Here is a 24,395-nt window from a genome sequence, read left to right as displayed (position 1 = left end):
GCTTTAAACCATCTTTTTGAAACCAAAATTTATAATTAAGGTGATACTTTTCTTAATATTTGGTGCAAAGCATTGATTTTCTTGTATTTAATTAATTAAACATTTTTGCTAACTGTCGTTTCAAATCATCTTCGAAAAGAACAAAAACTTAACTGTTCAGTTTTTCTTGAAATTTTACAAATGAACACGACATTCATAGATTTGGAAGATTTTAAATTGAAACATTCTATATGACCTCTCATTAGCATACAAGTTATCTTGCAATTTTGGTTAACACAATCTTTAATGATACCAAAATGGATTTAGATGCAATGACATGATATTTTCTAGCATAAATGGCACTTATTTGAAGTACTTGTTACATGGTTTGAATATGGATGAACAAACACAAGAATGCTTAACACGGTCAACAAACTTGGTGCATAAATTCATGTGATTATTCCTAAATTGGCATGGTAGATTTATGGTGATATGTTTATGGGATCTTTATGAAATGTCTCAATTATGTTTAATTTACACACCTCTGGATGATTGGAAGGCTACTTGGAGCATTCATTTGAAAGATTCATTTAACATTTGATTAAAGCAATTATACTTCTCAATGGAATGAATGATGATAAAGATATATGTTGAATAACACAAGTACATGGTCTCGCACATACTTCTGAGCAAGAAATTCCCCTGGAGACCTAGGTTAAAGATGTGTTCTGACATCTATAAATAACAACAGGATTTGTTGTTAGACAACTAAAACTGCGGCTTGGGAATCATACACACAGAGAAACCACGAGACTTCAGAGGCTACTCATTAAGCTTAAGGTTGGCCTTCTTGGAGGTCCAGGTTACCCCTGTTAGTACCCATTCGAGTAGTATCGCTTTAGATAGAACTGGACATGGATGTCACTTCCATGTACCTTGAGTATATCAGAAGTCCCACTATGTCTCTTGAAACCAGGCATTTGCCCGCCTCACTGTTAGCACCGAAAACAAGATTTACGAAGATTACTCTCTTGTACTGGCCCTACGTTGGTATATTTGAGGGCTATAGGACCAATCATACCTTTTCTACAAGCCATTTCTTGCTCAAAAATCCTTAATTTTTAATTTGTGTTATTTGATCAAAGCATTTACATTTTATTTGTGGGATTGGACCAAAGGTTCATGAATGCATATTTTATTTTGCTTCACATGCATTGATTAAGTTATGCGGTTCATATGCTCTGGACATTTCACTGATTTGCATTAATAATTTATATCGAATAACCAATATGGCACCATGTCCTATCAAATAAGTCAACATCTAATCCAAGTCATACTATCACTCATACTAGATGACAAGCTTTGGATTAGGAATAGGGAATCCTTGAGATAAGAAGCCATTTGGTTTGTGGTCATCCCAAAACCACCATATTTAGAGAGCACATTTAGCCATCGGCAACTATCCTCATCTCTCCACTTGGACTCACAAGAACCCCTTCGGATTAAGGGGGGAGTGTTAGACACCTAATCCGTTAGGGTTATGGTAAGGAATATCAATTGTCATCGAAAGTCGAGGGGACCTCTTGAAAGATGAATCCAAGGGTTGAGAATATTCTATTTATATGTATATCATTCTAAACAAAAAAATATTTCACTCATATAATTTTATGTGCAGTCTAACGCTATATAATTTTTGCAAAATATTTAAAACCAACACACATTTACTAGGACGGTCAATAAAATTTCTCAACTGATATATAGTTTTTTTTTTGGGTTCTATTCTCACCTTATTTAGTTAGTGGTTTTTGTATGTTCAATTTTGGTTGGCTCACTGTAAAATAAGTGATAAATATGTATTTTGCATAGAAAGTAAGGATTGCACATGTGGATTTTGTATTTCTAGTTTCTTCCTTTCATATGTGATTTTTATGTTTTGTTGTTTTTAAATTTGATGTACTCCTTTTGTAGGGAAGAAGCCACTGGGAGGCACCGAGTTATAGAAGATAAATTCATGAGACAAAAGGCTCAGATGTTACTAGATGAAGCTGCGACATGGTCACTTGTTTGGTATTTGTTTGGTAAAGGTATGCATTATCATTTTCTATGCCATCTACTTATTATGATGTTCCTATTCTCGTAATCATTAATAGATAAGTTTGTGATCTTTGTTAGGAACTTACGACCCTTGTTGAATTTATTTTTTAAGAAATTGATTTTCAAAGAATGATTTACATTGAGAAAATGTGCATTGTTAGATTTTGTGGGCACTAGACTTAGTGCACACACAGACACACACCAGATTTGGTAACAATCTCAAATTAACTTTAACCTAGCTAACTAACTAAAACACACTGATGTGCCTAACCAAAAACAAATTATGCACAACAAAACTTATAAAAATAACAATTAGATCACACATAGTAACATATTACACACAAGTTTTTCCCTATCAACAATTCTTCATTAAATTCTTCTCAGAACCTACTTGGATTGCCATATTGGAATAATGGCCCTTGAGGAAAATACATTTGCAACAATTACTCTGGATCTGATCTAGTGGATCAAGCCCTAGATGCATCCTTGATCTGGCTGATCTAGATCTCCTTTGCTATTCTGTGCTCTTTCCTTGGACCTGACACAACTGAATGTTGTTATTCTCATAATCAATCATACATAAGTTTGTGATCTTTGTTAGGAACTTACGACCCTTGTTGAATTTATTTTTAAAGAATGATTGACATTGAGAAAATGTGCATTGTTAGATTTGTTGAAATATGTAACTAGGTTTGGTCTTCATAATGACATGTAATCATGATTTTATGTATTTGATGTAATGAGAAAAATAAATTTATTATTGTTGATCTTGAGGCATGGGTTTCATGCTTAAAAAGATTTATTTTTAGGTCAAGCTCCCATTGAGAGCTCTTAGGATTTGTCATTGAGTCATCAAGTCATTCGAGTCCTTGTCATGTATGAAAAGACCCATTTGGGCATGTTACATATTGTAAGAAAATTTTATTTGAGTCATAAGTATAGTCAAAGAACTCTCCTAGACCAAGTCATAACAGCAAATCACAAGTCAACCTTCTCAAAGATCAAGTCGGCCTAGGGACAACTTCAAGTCGACCTCAAATCATGGATGAGGAAGTCTATATATAGGAGGACTCGAACTCATTCTAGTATCAACAATGAACAATTCAAAAGTTCAATCAACAAGGCAAGAAAGGGTCTCAATCAAGCGAAGGAGAAGTGAATCAAAGGAGAGATAAACTCGCTATATTTCAGATCTGTTTTGGGCTCATTTCCTCACACGTGTGACCTGTAACTAGGGCACATTCTTAGCCACAGAAAGTCAAGATTACAGTTATGCCGAATAGGCAAAACAAGGGTAAAAGAAGTCTGATATAGCAAGCCAAATAATCTAAGAAAGGAAGTCTGCCCAAGCTAAGAAGAGGAGTCTCCAACGTCCTCAATCTGTCACACGTGCGAAAAGTACTGTTTCAGGAGGCCAAGAATTGCAGTCAAGGAGGCCAAAAGTTGCAGTCAAGAAGGGCAAAAATTTCATGGTCAAAGACTGAAGTTGAAGAAGGGATTGAAGTCAAGAAGAATCTATCGTTGACTTGAGGTAAGTCTGACTTGGTCTTGGAGAAATTCACTATCAAGGGTCTAGGTCTTGTAATTCGTCAATTGAAGATTCTATAAGAAGAAGGATTCTGTGGGTTTTCCTCTCAAGATTGCAGAGGTTTTGGCCCTGGCTGATTGCCTATATCTTGTGTCCTTTGTCTCATTGTTCGTTATGTTTTGGTAGCTGTCTGATGAAGAGAACACAATAATAATCAAGCTAAAGAAGAATCTAATCAAGAAAATTAAAAAGTCTCCACAAGCAGTTATCATAAGTAAGAGAAATCACCTATACTGCTGCCTCTAGATTTTGTGGGCACTAGACTCAATCCACACACACACACACATACCAGATCTGGTAACAATCTCACATTAACTTTAACCCAACTAATTAACTGAAACACATTGATGTGCCTAACCATAAACAAATTATGCCCAATGGAACTTATAAAACCAATAATTAGATCTTGTACAATAACATATTACACGCAAGTTTTGCCCAATTAAGAATTCTTCCTTAAGTTCTTCTCAGAACCTACTCGGGCTCCCTTACTGGGATAATGGTCTTTGAGGAAATTACATATCTTTCCCCGCTTCTTTTTATTCTTGTAATGAACTCCCTTAGCACTCAGATCAACCGGGCAGTTGCAGATGGGAGATGCAGGCCGATCAAAATCTGCAAGGACATTTCCCTCTCACATAATCTCTTTGTAGATGACATTCTCCTTCTTGCGATGCTTTGTAAATCTTCATGGGTTTGCTTACATGTGATTTTCCAGAAATTTCACTCGGCATCAGGCCTCTCTATCAATAAAGATAAATCCACTTTGTATCACAATGGCACAAATCCGGACACAGCACAATGGATCGCTGCTCGTTTTGGCATAAAATTGGCATTGATCAAGGACGGGTTTAAATACCTCGATTTCCACTTAAAAGCAAAAGCTTATCATGCAAAGGATTGGCAATGGCTGGTTGAACGTTTTTACAAGAAAATCTCATGCTGGCAGATGCGCTTCTTATCCTTGGCAGGCAGATACATATTGGTTCGCTCTGTTCTTTCCCAACTGGCGGTATATTGGGGCCACCTCTTCCTACTTCCTGCATCTATTACAAGGAAAATGGCTTCTCTGGCGGCTTCTTTTTTATGGGGTGGCAGAACTTATTAGTCAAAGATCCATCTTGTTAAGCTGGACTCCATCTCAAGGCCAAAGGTGCTGGGCGGATGGGGTCTTTTGCACATGCCGACTTTTGGGAAGGCCTTGCTATGCAAATCCCTCATCAGGGGTATCTTCGGGAATTGCCAATGGAGCACTATCATAAATCAGAAATACCTCAAGCGAAAATCTATGGTTTTCTGGTACAGAAGGCGCTCTCTTGGCATCAGTCGAGGCTCCCCCATCTGGCGGGGATTCAGAAAGTTCCAGTCTCTCTTCCTCATGAATCTAAGATGGAAACTGTTCTCGGGCTCCAGCATTTTTATCAGATTGGATTCTACTGTTTTTGATCTGGAATCAAACATTCCCCTCGACTTGCTTTCTTTTTTCTTCCAAAGGGGCTTGTTCACATGGGACAAATTAATTAAATCTTGGTCATCTCAGTCCCCTGTGTGGAAGGATGCGGATGATTTATCTCTTCCTCTCCCTCTTCGCCCCTCTTGGTCAACTGCTATAAATGGTTTTTCCTGCAGGGGTTTCTCACGAACAGGGTCCAAGGATGAACTCATCTGGTCGCTCAAGAATTCAACACACCCTATCACTGTCAGAGATCTTTATGCTGCTTTTCTTCCGCAACTGTCATCTCCCTCTCCCATCTTCCCCCTCAAAATGTGGAAAGCCTCCTGTCCTCTCAAGATGATTCTTTTCTCATGGCTCCTCTTCTCGGACAGGAACCTCACCTGGCAGGTTCTCCAAAGAAAGGGATGGCAGGGCCCTGGCAGATGTCCAATGTGCCTTTCTGATGATGAATCCAATGCACACATGTTCTTCAGCTGCGCATCATCTTCATCAATCTGGTATGATTTATCCTTGATATATGGTTTTCCTCATCAAATTTTTTCATCTGTACACGAAGCTTTCAGCTGGTGGCGTGCACAGTCTCCCTCCTGGCGCACTTTGTTTATCCTCACTTGCTGGTATCTTTGGAAATGGAGGAATGAATGTATCTTTCAGAACTCCAGACGGGCCCTTGATACTATTCTGACCCAAATCACAGGCAATCTGCCTCCTGCAGATTAATCTCCAAATCGGCTCTGGCTTTTATATACAGCATATGTAGCCTTTTTTCTTTCTGGTCTGACTCTCACATCTTTTTTGGATGCTCTGTTCCTGTTTTGATTGTGACAATGCGGTTTTTGGTCATTGGCTTTTTCACATGCCTATCGGCTTCGCCTCTTTGCTCTGGGCTGGATTAATTGTCTCACACTGGTTTCTCTCATCAAAATCAGTGATAATGTAAATATGCCGACTCTTCAGTGCAGCTTTCTTCCTGCTGCTTTCACTCAGATTTGATAATGTATTCTGACTTCTATATTTTCTTAATATAACTATCCTGATTTTCTCTCTGAAAAAAAAAAAAACACTTACCCTGTATCTGATTGTTGGTTTTTCAAGTTCATTAGATACAAGCACTAATTTCTGAAATTTGTTAATTACTTCCAATGATGTAGATATTCTTTTAGCATTTTCAGTTTATCATTAAGCAATTACACTTCAAAAAATCAAGCAGAAAAGTAGTAGGATAGAAGAGATCATAATGCACAAAGATAACACACGATTTACCTTAGAAAAATCCACTTGGGGGAAAAACCCAACAACCTTTTTCTTAGAGAAATTCTTCCTTTCAACAAGAGATACAACTAATTCTTCTAGTCAAATATGATGGTCAAACTGATCAACAATACAATGGTCAAGCCTGGTCAAATTGTCTTCTTGTTAGGTCTCTAATTTGTCCAACACAGTTGGCCCTGCTTGATCTACTTAGGCCGAAATTCGACCTCCCAAAAACTGCCTAGAAACTCGTCCTTGCTGCACAAAAACTTCGGACTTGCTACCTAGATTCTGCCCATAAATTCAAACGTGCGAAGTTGCAGGAGGAGAGAGAAACCACACGTGCGAGATCAAAGAGATAGAGAGATAAAATATGTTTAAAATGTCTTTGACCTTCTTGTCTTCTTCTCCTTTGTTTGGATGCCCAGAAGATATCTTGTTGTGTGTAAGATCAAATTCTGCTTAAAGGAGGAGGTCGAGTGCCTTATATATAGACTTCTGGATGGTCGAATGGGTGTCTCTTCAACTTGGCTGACTTGATCTCTTGGAGTGTGGACTTGACTTTGTTTGGAGCCAAAATTTCAAATTTAGAAATCCAAAATTTTTCTTTTGAAATTTACATGAAAACATGTCTCACATTTTTAAAAACATATATTTCAAGGGCTAAAATATTAATTAGGAAGACTAATAATAGCTACAGAATTCAACACTCCCTCTTAGGTAGGGAGTTATTCATAATGACTATCCAAATGTTCTCTTGTTGACAAATTTCTATAAGAAAAGGTTAAAAACTTAAAACATCATCGCCAAGAACAACATCATCTGATTACCATAATCTAGGTCAACAACTTTGATCCATGGTAAAATGTACAACATTAACTAGGTACCATAATTTTGGTCAGCGTCTCTAATCCATGGTACATCATTAGCATCAACTAGTCACCATGATTCTGGTCGATGCTTTTGACCCATGCTATATAGACTAATCCTGGTTCACCATCATCCTGATCAGTCTTTTTGACCCATGGTGAAACCCTAGGGACACACTCAATCCATTTGAGTAATCTCGGTCCCAAGTCCAAAGGCCTCATTCTAGGCCATGATGCTAAATGGGCTCACTCAACCTATTTGGAGAGTAATCCCGAGCCTGATGCTGAAAGACACCCATTCAATTCTATGGTTGAGTAATTTTGGACCTCTAAGACCATTCTTCCTAATCCAGGTCAACATACTTGACCCAAGAAGAATGAATGTCCTCTACCAGGCCATTCTCCCTTATCCTGGTCAACATACTTGACCCATGAAGAATGATTGCCCCCTGTCAAACCATTCTCCCTAATCCTGGTTAACATATTTGTCCCAGGGAGAATGTCTGTCCTTGATGCTATCACATCAACACTCCGTCTCACTGAGGGTGGGATTCTCAACAAGCCCAAGCTTGTCCCTAAAATATACAAGTTTCGCTTTTGACAAAAGCTTTGTGAGAATATCAACTATCTGCTCATCAGTAAAGATGTATTGGAGCTTTACTATGTTGAATGGTGTTGTCATTGATACCAACATCAAGCTTCGAACTCTTTTAATATTCGTTTAAGGAAGCATTGATTGGAAGCTCCATTGAAGTTGTGGAAGGATGAAAAGCTCGCTTTTGATGAAGGATTTGGATAAGAAGATCAGTGAATTGGCATCCAAGACCATCATCATTTGTTTCTCTTCATCGTGCTAATTCTAACAGTAGGTGGCACGCCTCATAACTCCTCATGGTTGAGGAGATATGCTCAATCAAAGTTCGAGCCCTTTTTTATGGTCAAGTTGCCCCAAAGAAGATGTGGCAAGCAACCTTTAGATTGATTTATCTATGGCATATTTATTTCAAAAATTATTCTAGAATTAATGATGGGCGTATCCTAATCAGGTTTGCTTACAAAAGAAAATATTGTCAAGGGCAACTTAATTAAATTATCATGGGTTTATTAGTAAATTTGGCTCACAAAAAAAAGGCTATGGTCAAGGGAAAGCAAGTAATTAAATTTGGAATCAAGTTGGCCTCCTAAAATTATTCGTTTTTGGCTCCAAAAGAAATTAAATTTGAAATTGAATCTGAGGTTGGCTTCCCTCCTTGAGCAGGTCAGTTTGCCCTCTCTTGATGGCTCTTTGTCTGGTATATATATAGAGCTCGTTAGCCCTCCATGACTCTGATCCAAAATGGATCCAAATACCCTCTAAGTCTTCGAAATCGTTTGAAAGATCAAAACTATTGCATGAAGAAAAACCCTTAAAGAAGGCGGATAACACTATCGGGAGGCAAAAACACAGAGAAAACATTGAAAAACAGGCTTATTGGCGGTCAAAGCAACTTTGAATCAGAGCCATCGGATCTGGCCGATCAACGGTCCAGATCTGATCGACAAATCGCAATCGGCAGTGGCAAAGGGAGGCTTTTGCGGAGACCACATGGTATATGCGACTGTGATCAGCGGGGTCAACGGGGACCGTCGATAAAGCGCACAGGTCGACGACCCATGTTGCATCGCAATATTGCATCAACAAACCACAGAGGAGTGGGGCTATATACATATACATATATGCGATGCGATGGCTGGACCCGATAACATTATAGACGATATTCTATATATTTTGAAGTCCGGAAAACGTCAATTTCCTTTGTATTTTGCATTTCCGCCAAATGAATGGATTACAAAGGAAATGCGCCCGATGCGATATTACGGACCCGAAAGGGTTTATTAATGTTGTTGAATACTATTTCAAGTCCGATAAAGCCATTTTACGGGGTTTTCCAATGTTTTAATGCATTTTTAAATACAAAGGGAAATCATGATATAAGTGGGATTTCGGGCGGGCCAAAGGCGGTAAGTGGTTTGGGCTGGGCTCCACCTGATCCCATACAGTGGCTACCACGTGTCTAGGCTGAGGAGAGAGAAAACCACCCTCATCGGGCGGTTAACCTCTGTACGAAAGAGCTGCCTGAAATGAACCACAGCCGTTGGATCTGGATCTCCCAGATCAACGGTGGAGATGCGATATCGCTACAAAGGCGGACTCGATAGGAGTTATAAGGCGAATTTATAATATTTCAAACTCGATGAACAGTGATTTGGCGGATTTTCCTGTGTTTTGCAGCGTTTTTCTGTGTAAACAGAAAACGACCAATTTTGGGATTTCAAAGGCCCGATGACCCATTCTGTTACAAAACAGGTGGCCACCATCCCTGAAAGTGTTTAGCAATGATTGCTAACACTCAGAAGGGGATCTGAGCAGACAGAGGTCGGGAAGCCAGAGAGATCGAGAAGGAGAAACGGACAGACAACGCAGATTGGCTTTAGAGCCATAGAAGACAGAAGACAGGAGCAGGAGTGCTGAGACAGAGCAACAGAGACAGAGAGTTAGTGAGGAGAGTCTGTGTACTCAGAAGAGACTTGGGGGATCCAAGTAAAGCCTTATTGTTTGTATCTGTTGTGTGAGGCTCAAATTGAGCTCACTGTTGTAAAACTTTGTTTTGAAGACATAATAGAGAGGTCACCACTGAAGGCTGGACTAGGAGTGTTGGGTGAACTCCTTATTAAACTTGCTGTGTTTATGTGTGTTGTCTATTATGTTTCTTTTATTGCTTCATTGTCTATGTATTTTGCAATCTTATCGATCCATTGTGCAAAGTAACATAGGCAAATCCATGCACATGAGTCTGTAATACCTTAATAATTGTTTAAGATCTCATTATCAGATCAGACTCACATTTGAACACACATCTTTGACAGAGAATTCCTGTGGCCCTGTGTAGTCACGCCTACCTAGACAAGAAGGTCATTTTGAAGAAGTTTTTTGGGATTATTTCTTTGTTATGGAGGGATTTTCACTAGGTTTTCTGAGCACCTAAGTTGCACGATACGTGGAAACATGTACGGGTACGAAACTTCAAGTGTACAAGAGGAGTGCCTTGTCAAGGTCAGATTCAACCCCAAGAGATTTCACCTATACTACATGGGCCAATACATGGAGAGAACGTTATAATAGAGACAATCCCACAATATTAAGCAATAATTTGCATGCAACAATTAGCCTTAAAACAACGAAAATTCCATCCAACATATGTGACAAAAGAAGCAATAATAACATCAAAATTTCGTACTTACATGCAATAGAGTATATCCAACCATTCACAAATGACAATAGAGAAGCTCCAAGAGAAGATAGACCAATAACCATACATCAAAATTCATCCATAAAAGCTCCAATTTATCCTCCAGAAAAAGTGCGAAATTCTCTAAAGAAGAGAGAGATCCAATCCAAAGTGATGATGAGAAATGATCTCACCTCACTTCTATTTATACACATCTAAGGAGTTCGAATTAGCCTACTTGGCCTACATAAGTCCCAAAAATAAAATAATGTGCTAATAATGCAACCTTTTGGTGACAATCCCACCAAACTAGTTCACAAATGAAAAAGTAAGCCTCTCAAGAGGTCAAATAATAATCTATACATTGTTGATTTGGGGTAGCATCGGATGTGCTCTAGCCACGAAAATTGGTGGAGAGGCTAAGGCACATGAGATCTCCAATACCCAGAAAGGGTTTGGGCAGATTCTAAATAGTTTGGGAGATATTAAAATAATTAATATTTTTAATGGAGTCCCTCAGTCTAAACTTAGGGAAATTAAAATATTAATGTGAATTAATATAAAACTGTGTTAAAATGGTCCAAAAGTCATGGATCAAGCCATATCTAATCTTAGCCGTTGATTAGGGACTTAATCTCGACCGTTGATTTGTCAATGAGAAAAGTATAAGAGGAGGCTTGAGGGTCACTTGGAGAACACACCAAGAGATCAAGATTTCGACTTTCTGGGGTTGGGTTTGCTGAGAAAGTTGAGAGAGTGATCTGGAGTTGCAGCTGAGGGGCAGTGAATACAAAAGTAGAAAGGCAAAGATAGTGCCGAGAGGATCAGGGCAGCAGCTGGGAAAGTTGACGCAGAGGGCAGAAGCCGGAACTGCCGGAACAGCCAGGAAAGCTGACGCAGAGGGCAAAAGCCGGAACTGTCGGGAACTATCGGAACAGCTGGGAAAGCTGATGCAGAGGATAGAAGCCGAAACTGCCGGGAACTGCCAGAACAACCAAGAAAGCTGATGCAGAGGGTAGAAGCCGAAACTGTCGAAACAGCTAGGAAAGCTGACGGAGAGGGCAGAAGCCGGAACTTCTAGGAACAACTGGAACTGCCGAGAAAGCTAACACAGAGGGCAGAAGCCAAAACTGCTGGGAATAGCTAGAACTGCCGAGAACTGCTGGAATTGCCGGGAAAGTTGACGCAGAGGGCGGAAGCCAGAACTATTGGGAACAACTGGAACTGCCACTAGTCTATTTCGTGAGCACCATATTGCACATCCCACTTAAAAGCATTTTTTTTTAACAAATTCGTCAGGGGTGCTGTTAGATGTGCGTAGTTTTTTATAAATCTTCTGTAATACCCTGTTAAACCTAAAAATCCCCTTAATTTAGATATATTCTTAGGTTTCGGCCACTCTTTGATTGCCTTGATTTTGTTGGGATCCACTTGGACTCCTTTCCTTGATATAATATGACCTAGGTATTCAACTTCCTTCTGCCGAAACGTGCATTTTGATAGCGTGGTGTAAAACTGGTTCTTTTTCAAAACAAAAAATACTTCTTCTAGATGTTTGAGATGTTCTTTCCACGTCTTACTGTAGACTAAAATATCATAGAAGAAAACTAATACGAACTTCCTAAGGTAAGGGTGAAAGAGCTCATTCATGGTTGCTTGGAAGGTGGCTGGTGCATTTGTTAATCCAAATGGCATGACCTTGAACTCATAATGCCCTTCATGGGTCCTGAATGCTGTCTTTCGATGTCTTCTAACCTTACTTGTATTTGGTAGTAACCTGATCTTAGATCTAACTTGGAAAATATTCTGCACCGTGTAATTCATCTAACATTTCATCAACGAACGGAATCAGAAACTTATGCTTAATAGTGATTTTGTTTAAGCCTCTGTAATCTATACATAATCAAAAAGATCCGATACTATGGGTGCAGCGTATGGACTTCTACTCTTCGTAATGATTCCACGCTTCATCAGGTCTTGAATTAAGTGTTCTATTTCTATCTTGTGGTGATGAGGATAACGGTATGGCTTGACATTAACTGGAGTTGAGTCGGTTTTGACTTCGATAATGTGTTCAATTTGCCTTTTCGGGGGTAACTTGATTGGTAGATCTTGGAAAACCTTCTCGTATCTCTGGATCAAGGATGAAATCTCTGATGTTTGATGAGTCCCTTTTGTTGATAATAATTTGAAGTGCTGACATTGCGCAACAAATGCTGGTGCCCCCTTGCGAATAAGCTTCTTCATTTGTTGAGCGGAGATGACTTGTGTTGTTGGTGCCTAAAACTCGAACAACTGATATTTCCATCCATCCCATTTGAATCTAATGAATTGTTTTATGTGATTTGCTGAATAAGTGCCTAGTGTTCTTAACCATTGTACACCTAAGACAACATCTACCCGTATAAAAACTGGACTCCATTGCATAGTTGCTTAATTGCATCTTAACTTTATGGCACTTGCTAACTCCATCTATTTGCTTTCCATCTGCTACCATAAATTTTAAGTCTGCTACCGGGTAAGCAAAGATGTTCAATCTTTTTGCAACATTGACATCTACAAAGTTGTGCGTACTTCCTGAGTCCAACATCACAATAACGCTTTGCTTCTTGATGTAACCTTTAAGCTTCAGTGTTTGTGGTTGAGCTATCCCTGTGATGGTTGCTATGGAAATTCGTGGCATATTGTGTTCTGATTCTAGACTAAGGTTTGCATTTTCCTAATTTTCATCTTCGTCAGAGCTGCCTCCTGAGGATTCCTCTTCTTGTTTAGCTTCACAGTTGTACAATTTTTGTGTTGCACATTTGTGTCCTGGATAATACTTGTCTCCACACTTCCAGCATTTGCCATCCTTTTTTTTTTCGACATTAGATTGTTGTTTTCCTTCACTTCGTAATGGTGGTGGAACGTACTTACTAGTATTTTCTTACGAGGTTTTACCTGCCTTTCCCTTGAAATAATTGTTAGTCCTGTTGTTACTGACATATGGTGGTTTGTGAAGTTTATATTTTCGCTCGATAATTATGGCTGCATGTCTGGCCTCCTCAATAGTTTTAGGTTTATGCAATTTTAATTCTTCGTGAATGTAATCTTTAAGGCCACAACGGTACATTTTTAGCAGCTCCTCATCTGAAAACCCTCTCTGCCTTACTGCTAATACTTCCCATTCATGAGTATATTCACTCACTAATCCTTTTTGCTTCAGGTGAACAAATCTCTTGTAGACATCATCCTCCTCCTCGTCATGAAACCTTTTTAACAAAGTGTTTTTAAGGTTTTTCCAATTGAAATGAGCAACCCGTGCATTTAGACGACCACCACAAAAATCAATCGTACGCTTCTGCTTCTAAGTAATTGGATGTAGTCACGACTTTTTCTTGTTCGCCGAGCGGAGGGTTTGCTAAAAAAATTGCATCCATCTTATTTACCCATACGACAACGCCTTTAAAGTTTTTACCATCATACTTCTGTAATTCATTTTTCATTTTAAGATGGTTCTTTCCGGAAGAATCAGTATAATATTGGCTTCCTTCGAAGTGAATTTGGGGTATTTGTTGCTTCTCACGCCTCATGAAATCTTGCTCTAGAGAAGTCTCCCCTTCTGGAGTCTTGGGATTCTGTGTAGCTGAAGGTGGATTGGTCTCGCTGAAGTGCCGACTCATTAAGTTTTTTAAGGAGATATTGTCGACCATCTGGTCCTGCTTACTGACTTCTCGATGTTATCCATGTGTTTATTTAGCTTGCTGATGTCCTTTTGGATCTTTTTCATACCGTCATTGTTGTCGCTCGTCATTTTGTTCCGAATTTTTTTTTGAAGACCCAATTTTTTTTGTTGTTTTTGTTTCTTTAATTAATTAATTAAAAGATATTAATTAATTAAATTCAGGGTACGTATATATATAGTTTTGATGTGATTAACATATACGTAATATATATCATACACTTTTAATTAATTTATTCGTTGACTGAACGGTCACGTCACTCTCGACGGTTGACCCTACCCTTCGTGCGAATATCACCACGACCCTTCAGCATTTCTATTCCACACGCAATGTCTTCCACGACAATAGAGAAACGACAGTGGATCTTGACCCTACTTTGCCAGCAACCTGATTGCAGTTCCACGGGGCTGTTTAACTTGTAGACTTTGCAGTTCCACGGGGCTGTTAACTTGTAGGCTTGCAGGCGTACGCTATTGTACGCTGATCACCATGCAGAATCAGGCAGACAGTGGATCTCAAGGAATGGCTGTTCCAGAACCTGAGCCACGCCCCACGCACAGATTGCACCTCTATTCTGTGAGCACTGTATTGCACAGCGAAACGTAGGGTGCTGATTGAAGGCCTGTCGGGCCTGACGGCCAGCAGAAGCTCGTGGGTGTCACCAGACTAGTTCTGGCTCTGATACCACTGTTAGCAATATTAATGTTTAATTTGTTGTAAACTGATAATAAGACATCAGATAAGATTCTGAAAGTAATATGTTTATATATAAATTGATAAAAATTGAATGATGATTACAAGGCTGAGGTGGTGCTCCTTAAATAGGAGTTGACTGGCCACGCTTAATCAGAGAGACATGTCCCTTGGGGACTGATGTCTCTTCATTTAACTAATTATTTGCTAATTAATTGATTATAATTAATAATTTATTTGTTTAAATAATACTTTAATATTATAATATTTTATTTAATTGTTATGATTTTCAGTTCATAACAGCAGAAGAGGCTGATGCAGTCCCTAGAGGCTGACGTTGGGGTTTTTCGTGGGGCAGATTGGAGTTGAAGAGCTGCTGGAGTGTTTATCCGGGGTTTTAGCCAGAACATCTGTGTCAGATTGAGAGGTGCTATTGCCGAGATTTTTCTTTGTTGGGTGAGTCAGATATGGCACCCAGATTATATTCTGAAACTGCTTAATAAATCAAACCCTCAGATAGCTGCACTGGTTTTCCCGCATTGGGTTTTTCCGGAGACATTAGTCCAAAAATAACGGTGTCATTTCTGTGCTTGTTTCTGTTTCCTTTAGTTGATGATCTATAATGTGTTGAGCATATACTTGTGTTTATTTTCAGTATTTACTTTGTAAATAACTTGTTAATTAATCAGAACAAGTAGGAAGGAATAAATCAGAAAGTACATGAAGGGTTTCTAACAATTAGACTTAGAAATTCCAACATACATGTCGTAGGGCCTTCTAAGAGGCCCGATGAGGTCCATGGGTGCCACAATGAAGAATAGGATTGTTATGAAACCAGCTCAAGAAAAGATAGAAAAGATAGATCAACGCCTTAAAATTCAGCCTCTTCGAGGGGGCAACCTCCTTTACATTACATAAATGAACAATTCTTCGATGATACAAATGACAAAACCTCCTTTCTATATATAGGAGTCTAAGGAGTCACAATATAATCCAGCCGTCCTAACAATAATAATATAAAGCCACAAAAATAACAATAGAGGGATTCTATGGGGCACAAAAATAACAACATGGGGGTAATAGGGGCACAACAATATAAATAAGGGGTATAACTACAATAGTAATGGGGTAATCACTAGTATTATAGCGACCCAACATGCCCCTCTCCTTCAAAAAAGTGTTGTCCTCAATGCTTGAGTAGTTCTGGATACTTCTGCATAAAATTATCATCCTCCCATGTGGAATCTTCAGCGGATAAGTTCTTCCACTTGATAAGATACTCTGAAATTGATCGATTTCGTAGATGTCGAGTTCTTGTTTCTGTGACTGCTTCCGGTTCCAATATAATTTTTCCTTCCTCATCAAGTTCTGGCAATATTGTTTGCACTGGGAGCTTGTCGCCTATAACCTTCTTTAAACATGAAACATGGAAAACTGGGTGCAATCGAGAAGCTGCAGGAAGCTCCAATTTGTATGCCATAGTACCAATCTTTTGCAACACCTTGTACGGACCATAATACTTTGGTGATAATTTATTATCCTTCTTAGCTTGCTTTAGGGACATTTGCTTATATGGTTGTAGCCGTAGGAATACCCAATCACCTACATCAAAACTTCTTTCATTGTGATGTTGATCTGCCTGTTGTTTCATTCTATTTTGTGCCAACACGAGGTTATCCTTTAAGAGTTGGAGGACTTGTTGTTGATGTTCGATGTGATGTTCCACTGCCTGAACCTTAGAATTTTCTCTTAAATATGATGTGATGGATGGTGGTTGATACCCATAAAGTGCCATAAATGGGGTCATTTTTGTTGCTGTATGGAAGGAAGTGTTATACCACCATTCAGCCAGAGGCAACCATTTGACCCATTGTGTCTGTTTATCAGATACAAAGCAACGAAGATATCCTTCCAAACATTTGTTTACTATCTCAGTTTGCCCATCAGATTGAGGATGATAAGATGAGCTATGAGCTAACTGAGTACCAAGACAAGAAAATAATTCTGCCCAAAAATTTCCAGTGAAAATGGGATCTCTGTCACTTACAATAATCTTTGGGTTTCCATGTAGCTTTTGAATTGTTTCCATAAATGCAGTAGAAACTGTACTGGCTTTAAATGGATGTGATAATGCACAAAAATGTGCATACTTGGTAAGTCTGTCAACTACCACCATGATGACACTCTTTCCCTCAGACTTGGGTAAACCTGTGATAAAATCCATTGAAACCTCCTCCCAACGTTGGCTTGGAATGGATAAAGGTTGTAATAGACCCGGTGTCTTAATTGTTTCAACTTTATTTTGTTGGCAAACCAAACATTCCGCCACAAACTTTTGAATATCTGATTTAAGGCCATCCCAAAAAAATTCCTTCTTAACCCTGTGGTAAGTTTTTAAAAATCCTGAGTGCCCTCCTAAGGGAGAAGTGTGCAATTCCATAAGAATCTTTTGTTTTAGCGGGGAATTCTTACAGAGGTATAAGCGATCTTTGTACCATAATGAATCATTTTGCCAGCTAAATGTATCAGACGTATTGGAATCTTGTTGTAGCTTTCGAATAAGTGCCCACACTTCTTCATCATTCTTCCATTCCTCCCTTGCTTCGTTTATCCAATCTGGTTGGATAATAGAAATGGCGCACAACAATGCTTCCACATCCTCATCCTTTCTTGAGAGTGCATCTGCCACCACATTTTGCTTCCCTTTTTTGTAGATGATTTCAAAGACATAACCCAACATCTTTGTGACCCACTTTTGTTGCTCTTCAGAGGATAATCTTTGTTCTAAAAAGTATTTAAGGCTATCATGATCCGTTTTTACCTTGAAGTGTCTTCCCATTAGGTAGGGTCGCCATTTCTTAAGTGCATGGAGTATTGCCAACGTTTCCTTCTCATAAATAGCTTTACTTAAAAACTTTCCCTTGATTGGACGACTTTCAAAAGCAATGGGTCTTTCATTTTGCATTAGAACAGCACCAATTCCATTTCCTGAAGCATCACATTCCACAATAAAGGTTTTTGTGAAGTCCGGTGTAGCTAAGACCGATGCTTGGCACATTGCCTCTTTAAGATGTTCAAAGGCCTTTGTTGCTTCCGGAGTCCATGAAAATGCATCTTTCTTCAATAATGTTGTTAGAGGTGCTGCTATTCTCCCATAATTCTTAACAAACTTGCGATAATACCCTGTCAATCCTCGCATGCTTCCATTCCTTAATGAATTTTGCTCACCCCAAGGACTCCAAAGAAACTTCATGCTCAAGAGTAGTGCATGCTATTCTCACTTAGAGATATGAGTCTCTTCTCTACTTGGACACATGCGCTGTTGAAACTGAAGCTTGCAGAAGTAAAGATTGACTTGCCCTAGAAGATCTCCTCTTTGGAACTGCGCTGTAGGTTCATCTGAACCTCCTTTGAAAGCTGCAACTTTTGGTGGTGGAATGAAGTCAATCCGACGAACGGTTTGCAAGATATCGACTGCCCTAGTTTGAAGTCGGAAACTGCTGAAACTGAAGCTGCAACTGCAGAAGTAAAGATTGACTTGCGTGGCCTAGAAGATCTCCTCATCTGAACTGCGCTGTAGGTTCATCTGAACCTCCTCTGGAAGCCGAAACTTTTGGTGGTGGAATGAAGTCAATTCGACGAACGGTTTGCAAGATATCGACTGCCCTAGTTTGAAGCCGGAAACTGCTGAAACTGAAGCTGCAACTGCAGAAGTAAAGATTGACTTGCGTGGCCTAGAAGATCTCCTCATCTGAACTGCGCCGTAGGTTCATCTGAACCTCCTCTGGAAGCCAAAACTTTTGGTGGTGGAATGAAGTCAATCCGACTGTCAGTTTGTGAGATATGGTCTGCCCTAGTTTGATAATGAAGCCGCTAATGCTGATGCTACTGATCTAGGGTTTGCTACTGCTGATATGAATCAGATTTATTGTACTATTTCTGTCTGCTGAATTATTGAAGATAAAAGAAGATTTGATCAAAGGGTTTCCCCACACATTGTGGGGTTTGTCCCTGGCTAGCCGCCACATCTTGTGTCTCTTGTCTTGGCTTGTTTTCTGTCGATCGTTTAATGTTCTATCTGCACTTTACTTTATGTACATATGATTGCTAATCGGTGGAATATAATAAGAAAAAGAAATAAACTGTTATAAGCATAGAACATACCATAACTTAACATGGTATCAGAGCTGAGGTGAAGACAAAGCCCGAGCAAGAGCAAGAGCAATCATTGAAGAGAAGATTGGCTAGGCTATCCTAAAAGAACTATGGGGTTCTCAACACTCTTTCCTGCCGAAGACAAGCTCCGTGAGAAAGCTGACTATCACGGATGGAAGATGTCTATCGATCTATCCCTTGAAGATCAAGGAGTGCTGGACCATGTAAGAGGCAATATTGTTGAGCCTTCATCAAATGCATCTGCTGCTGCCTGGAACAAATGGAAAAATGGAGAAGTCAAAACAAAGATTATCATCCGGGACTCTATCGACAAGCGCTTGGTGGCCTACATCTCTGATCTAGACACCTCCAAGGAAATCTACGACAGACTGGTGAGTTTATTTAAAGTTAATGATGCAAATCAAGTTTTGTTTCTTAGAAATAAGTTGAGGGAAATCAAGAAGGGTAAAGATGAAAGTATGCAAGCATACTTCTTAAGAATCACCGAGATCAAGAACGATCTCCTATCTATTGGGGAAACCATTACTGACAGAGAAATGGCACTCACAACTCTCGGAGGATTACCATCTGAATGGTATGTGTTCAGGACTACTCTTCTGAACAATAATGTAATTCCTAGTTTCGAGGAATTAATGGCTAGATGCATTCAAGAACAAACAAGGGTAGAAGAGCAGGAAATGCCCTTGCCTAAAAGTCCTCCTGCTGCTTTTTCTTCTCATGCTAAGAAAAGAAATAATTGTGGGTCTAAATCAAAAAGAAAGGCTGGATTTAAGGGTGGAAGAAAAGGACGATGTTTCATTTGCAATAAAGCAGGTCACTATGCAAGGGAATGCCCTGATAGAAAGGACTCTCACCGTGACAATGATCAAAATCCCTCTCATGGTAATCGAAGGAATGGAAAATTCAACAACAAAGGAAAAAGGAATGCGGGAAATCAAAGAAGAGGACAGATGACCATTCTCGAAAGACCTGGATATACTTCTTGAAAAAGAAGGATGAAGTGTTCCCTTGGTTCCGACACTTCAAAGCCCTAATCGAGAATCAAACCGAAAAGAAGATCAAGATCTTAAGAACTGACAATGGGACTGAATATGAATCTAATGAGTTCCATGATTTTTGTAAAGAGGCTGGCATCGAGAGGGAGACTACTACAACATATACTCCTGAACAAAATGGTGTGGCAGAAAGGAAGAACCGCACAATTATGGAAGCTGTCCGGGCCATGCTACATGATCAAAGTCTTCCTAAGTTTCTATGGGCTGAAGCTGCAAACACTGTCGTATATGTACAAAATCGATGCCCTCATCAAGCATTGGGTTCCAAGATTTCTGAAGAAAAATTCACCGGTAAGAAACCTGATGTTTCTCATTTTAAATTTTTTGGAAGCCTTGTATACTTTCATGTGCCGAAAGAGAAAAGAAATAAATTGGGAGCATCTGGAAAGAAGGGAATTTTCGTGGGCTATGGTGAAAATACTAAAGGCTATAGAATCTATGTAGCTGGTCAAAGGGAAGTCATAATTAGTCATGATGTCACCTTTGACGAAGATATGGCTCTTAGCAAGGTGATCAATCTTCCGACTTTGAGGAGCTCTCAAGAAGCCGACACCAGGGAACCAGGATGATGAATCAATGCCTGATGTAGAAGAACCCATGGATTCGATTGATCCTCCTCCATATGAGCCTTCCTCTTCTAGGTAGAGGCCTTCATGGATTAAGGGGTTACTTGATGATGTTGAAGGACATGCTGCACCCCGAGGAACCTTTCGTGAAAGTAAGAAACCCATAGGTATCAAGGATACCTGACCATCATGAGCACGATCATACAAAATGAGCTTTCATCATTCTCAGATGCTGTCAAGCATCAAGTATGGAAGGATGCTATGACCGAAGAATATGAGTCTATCATAAAGAATGATGTTTGGGAAGTAGTTCCCAGACCCCAGGACAAGACTGTTGTTACTTCCAAATGGCTTTACAAGATAAAGCATGCAGCAGATGGAAGCACGGAAAAGTATAAGGCTCGTTTTGTTGCTCGAGGTTTCTCCCAAAAGGAAGGTATAGACTATGATGAGATATTTGCACCTGTTGCCAGATATACGACCATCCGCTCGATCATAGCCCTTGCCGCTTCACAAGGATGGAACCTACATCAGATGGATGTCAAGACTGCGTTCTTGCATGGCTCGATCAAAGAAGAGGTCTACATGGAGCAACCCGAAGGATTGAGATTTATGATCGAAAATCTCATGTATGCAGGTTGAAGAAAGCTCTCTATGGGTTGAAGCAAGCACCCCGAGCATGGTATGAGAGGATCGATAGCTACTTGATGAAGCTGGGATTCACTAGGAGTGAAGCCGATCCTAACATTTACTTTAAGGTTGAAGATGACAAGCCTCTCATACTGGTATTGTATGTGGATGACCTCTTTCTAACAGGTGCAGACCCTCTCATTCACAAATGTAAGAGGGAGCTGGCCTCTGAATTTGAAATAAAGGACCAAGGACTTGAAGTGTGGCAGAAGCCAAGGGAAATTTTCCTATCTCAAGGAAAATATGTGGTAAATATATTGGAAAGATTCGGTATGATGGACTGCAAGCTTGTGACTACCTCGAGGATCTTAACTTTTAGAAGTTATATGGTAGTGATGTCGGACCAGACTTGGGAAATGCCTCTGAGTTTCAAAAACTCATTCGCATTGATGTTCTTGGTGAACCTCCGTCCGAACATATGTTTTGCAGTTAGCATTGTGAGCTCATATTTGGTTGAGCCTCACTGGATTGATGCCAGGAATCTTCTGAGATGTCTTCAGGACACAATCTCTCATGGATTAAGATACACTGCCGGAGATGTGAGACTACTTGGATAGACTGATGTTGATTGGGCAAGCAGTGTGGTGGACCGTAAGAGCACTTCCGGGTACTGTTTCATCTTGGGATCTGCTTCGATATCCTGGATGAGCAGGAAGCAGAAGTCGGTGGCTTTGAGCACTGCTGAAGCAGGATATATTGTTGCTAGCATAACCTCGTGTGAGGCAGTCTGGTTGCGAAAGCTCTTCAGTGAGCTGTTTGGATTTACATTGGATACCACTGTGATTCTCTGTAACAACCAGAGGTGGGATTCGATTATTGAGGAATCCCGTATTCGTCAATTGCTCCAGCAGATAGACATCATCTGGGATATGGTAAGTCGATGAGCAAGGAAGCTCCATCACATTAAGATGATGTACAGGTTGATACACCTTGTCAAAGCCCCGAGGAAAGATCTAATATGTGATTTTCCCAAACGACTTGGAGTCGGCAAGAAACCCTTGTACAAGGGTCCTGCATGTTGCATACATTGAGCTCTGGGAGCTCTGAGGGCTTGCGGTTCCTAATGGAGCAACATATGACCACAGGGTGACTCACCCTCCCCTGGTGGTGCACACTGGAACAAGATGATTCGCTCTCTTGTGGGACAAGATGATTCGCTCTCTTGTGGAACAGGATGATTCGCTCTCCTGTGTAGCAGGATGATTAGTTCTCCTGTGAGGCCTGGATTGATGTGTTCTCCTGTGAGGACAAGATTGATTAGTTCTCCTGTCGAGGCATCCTACCCATGCAGTCTGGGACTCATGGGAAGTACCTCTCATCTGATCAATGAGCAGGGAAATGAAGTTAGGGACCATAGTAGTACCGATGGACGCATCGTTGTAACTACCGTATTCCCTACGCTAGGATGATCTGGGATCAATGATACTGGTTTGGGACCAGTGGTAGGAGTTGTACCATACTATGACGCTGACTTCGGGTCGGTTGAGATTGGTCTGGGATCAGTGGTACATACTCTGAGACTGACTTTGAGTCAGTGGAGGATGATATTGGTTTGGGACCATTGGAGTTGTACTCACTATGACGCTGACTTTGGGTTGGTTGAGACTGGTCTGGGAGCAGTGGTACATACTCTGAGACTGACTTTGAGTCAGTATGATACATCCTCGATCATTTCTTCTTCTTCATAATTCAGACAAAAGCAGAGTAGAACAGAACAATGCAAGAGCAGAGCAGAACAGAACAAAACAGTACAGATCAGTGCAGGGCAGAACAAGACAAAGCAGAACAGGCAAAATAGAGCAGAGCAGCGCAACGGTCAGGCTGTACAAGGCAGTGCATTTGATGGATGAATAGTAACGACCGATAGACAGATTGCAGATGAAGTTCTCCATGGTTGAGAGGGAGTGTTAAAATTGGCAACCAGGGCAAAACTTCATGTGGGTCATCTTATTCATGGCTAATAATATTTTTATTCAATTCCTCTCGTCGAGAGGTGTAGGATTGATATAAAGATCATCCAATTCCGATAAGTATTCATGGAGATATGAATTTATTTTGATTATGGAATTATTATCAAGCCGACCTACAACTCATGTAGGCTCAGAAGCCCAACAGTCGCATCTATTCACCCACCAACGTTGTGTATAAATATAAGAGGACTTTTCCTCATTTAGACTCACTCATCTCATCACATCTCTCTCTCTCTACTGCGCAGATATGAGTCTCTTCTCTTCTGCACTGAAATGGGTCTCTCTCTCTCACACATGGGAAGCCGGAAGATGTTGAAACTGAAGCTGCAACTGCAGAAGTAAAGATTGACTTGCGTGGCCTAGAAGATCTCGTCTTTGCAACTGCGCTGTAGGTTCATCTGAACCTCCTTTGAAAGCTGCAACTTTTGGTGGTGGAATGAAGTCAATCCGACGAACGGTTTGCAAGATATCGACTGCCCTAGTTTGAAGCCGGAAACTGCTGAAACTGAAGCTGCAACTGCAGAAGTAAAGATTGACTTGCGTGGCCTAGAAGATCTCCTCATCTGAACTGCGCTGTAGGTTCATCTGAACCTCCTTTGGAAGCCGAAACTTTTGGTGGTGGAATGAAGTCAATCCGACGAACGGTTTGCAAGATATCGACTGCCCTAGTTTGAAGCTGGAAACTGCTGAAACTGAAGCTGCAACTGCAGAAGTAAAGATTGACTTGCGTGGCCTAGAAGATCTCCTCATCTGAACTGCGCCATAGGTTCATCTGAATCTCCTCTGGAAGCCGAAACTTTTGGTGGTGGAATGAAGTCAATCCGACTGTCGGTTTGTGAGATATGGTCTGCCCTAGTTTGATAATGAAGCCGCTAATGCTGATGCTACTGATTTAGGGTTTGCTACTGCTGATATGAATCAGATTTATTGTGCTATTTCTGTTTGCTGAATTATTGAAGATAAAAGAAGATTTGATCAAAGGGTTTCCCCACACATTGTGGGGTTTGTCCCTGGCTA

At 40.1% G+C, this 24,395-nt stretch overlaps 1 protein-coding gene across 1 annotated transcript in view; it reads left to right on the top strand.

Moving 5' to 3' along the window:
- The window catches only part of LOC149230005 (nuclear pore complex protein), a 396,423-nt gene that overhangs the window by 74,129 nt on the left and 297,899 nt on the right, over positions 1-24,395 (top strand). Inside the window, exon 4 of the mRNA XM_089381174.1 lies at positions 1,948-2,063. Within this exon, the coding sequence (XP_089237300.1) occupies positions 1,948-2,063 (116 nt within the window). The remainder of the gene's footprint in view (positions 1-1,947; positions 2,064-24,395) is intronic.

The sequence above is a fragment of the Pinus tabuliformis genome, chromosome J, assembly GCF_031772625.1.
Source record: "Pinus tabuliformis cultivar Carrire ecotype Pingquan chromosome J, CPIR1, whole genome shotgun sequence".
Taxonomy (NCBI): domain Eukaryota; kingdom Viridiplantae; phylum Streptophyta; class Pinopsida; order Pinales; family Pinaceae; genus Pinus; species Pinus tabuliformis.
This window is presented reverse-complemented; position numbering and strand designations above follow the sequence as displayed.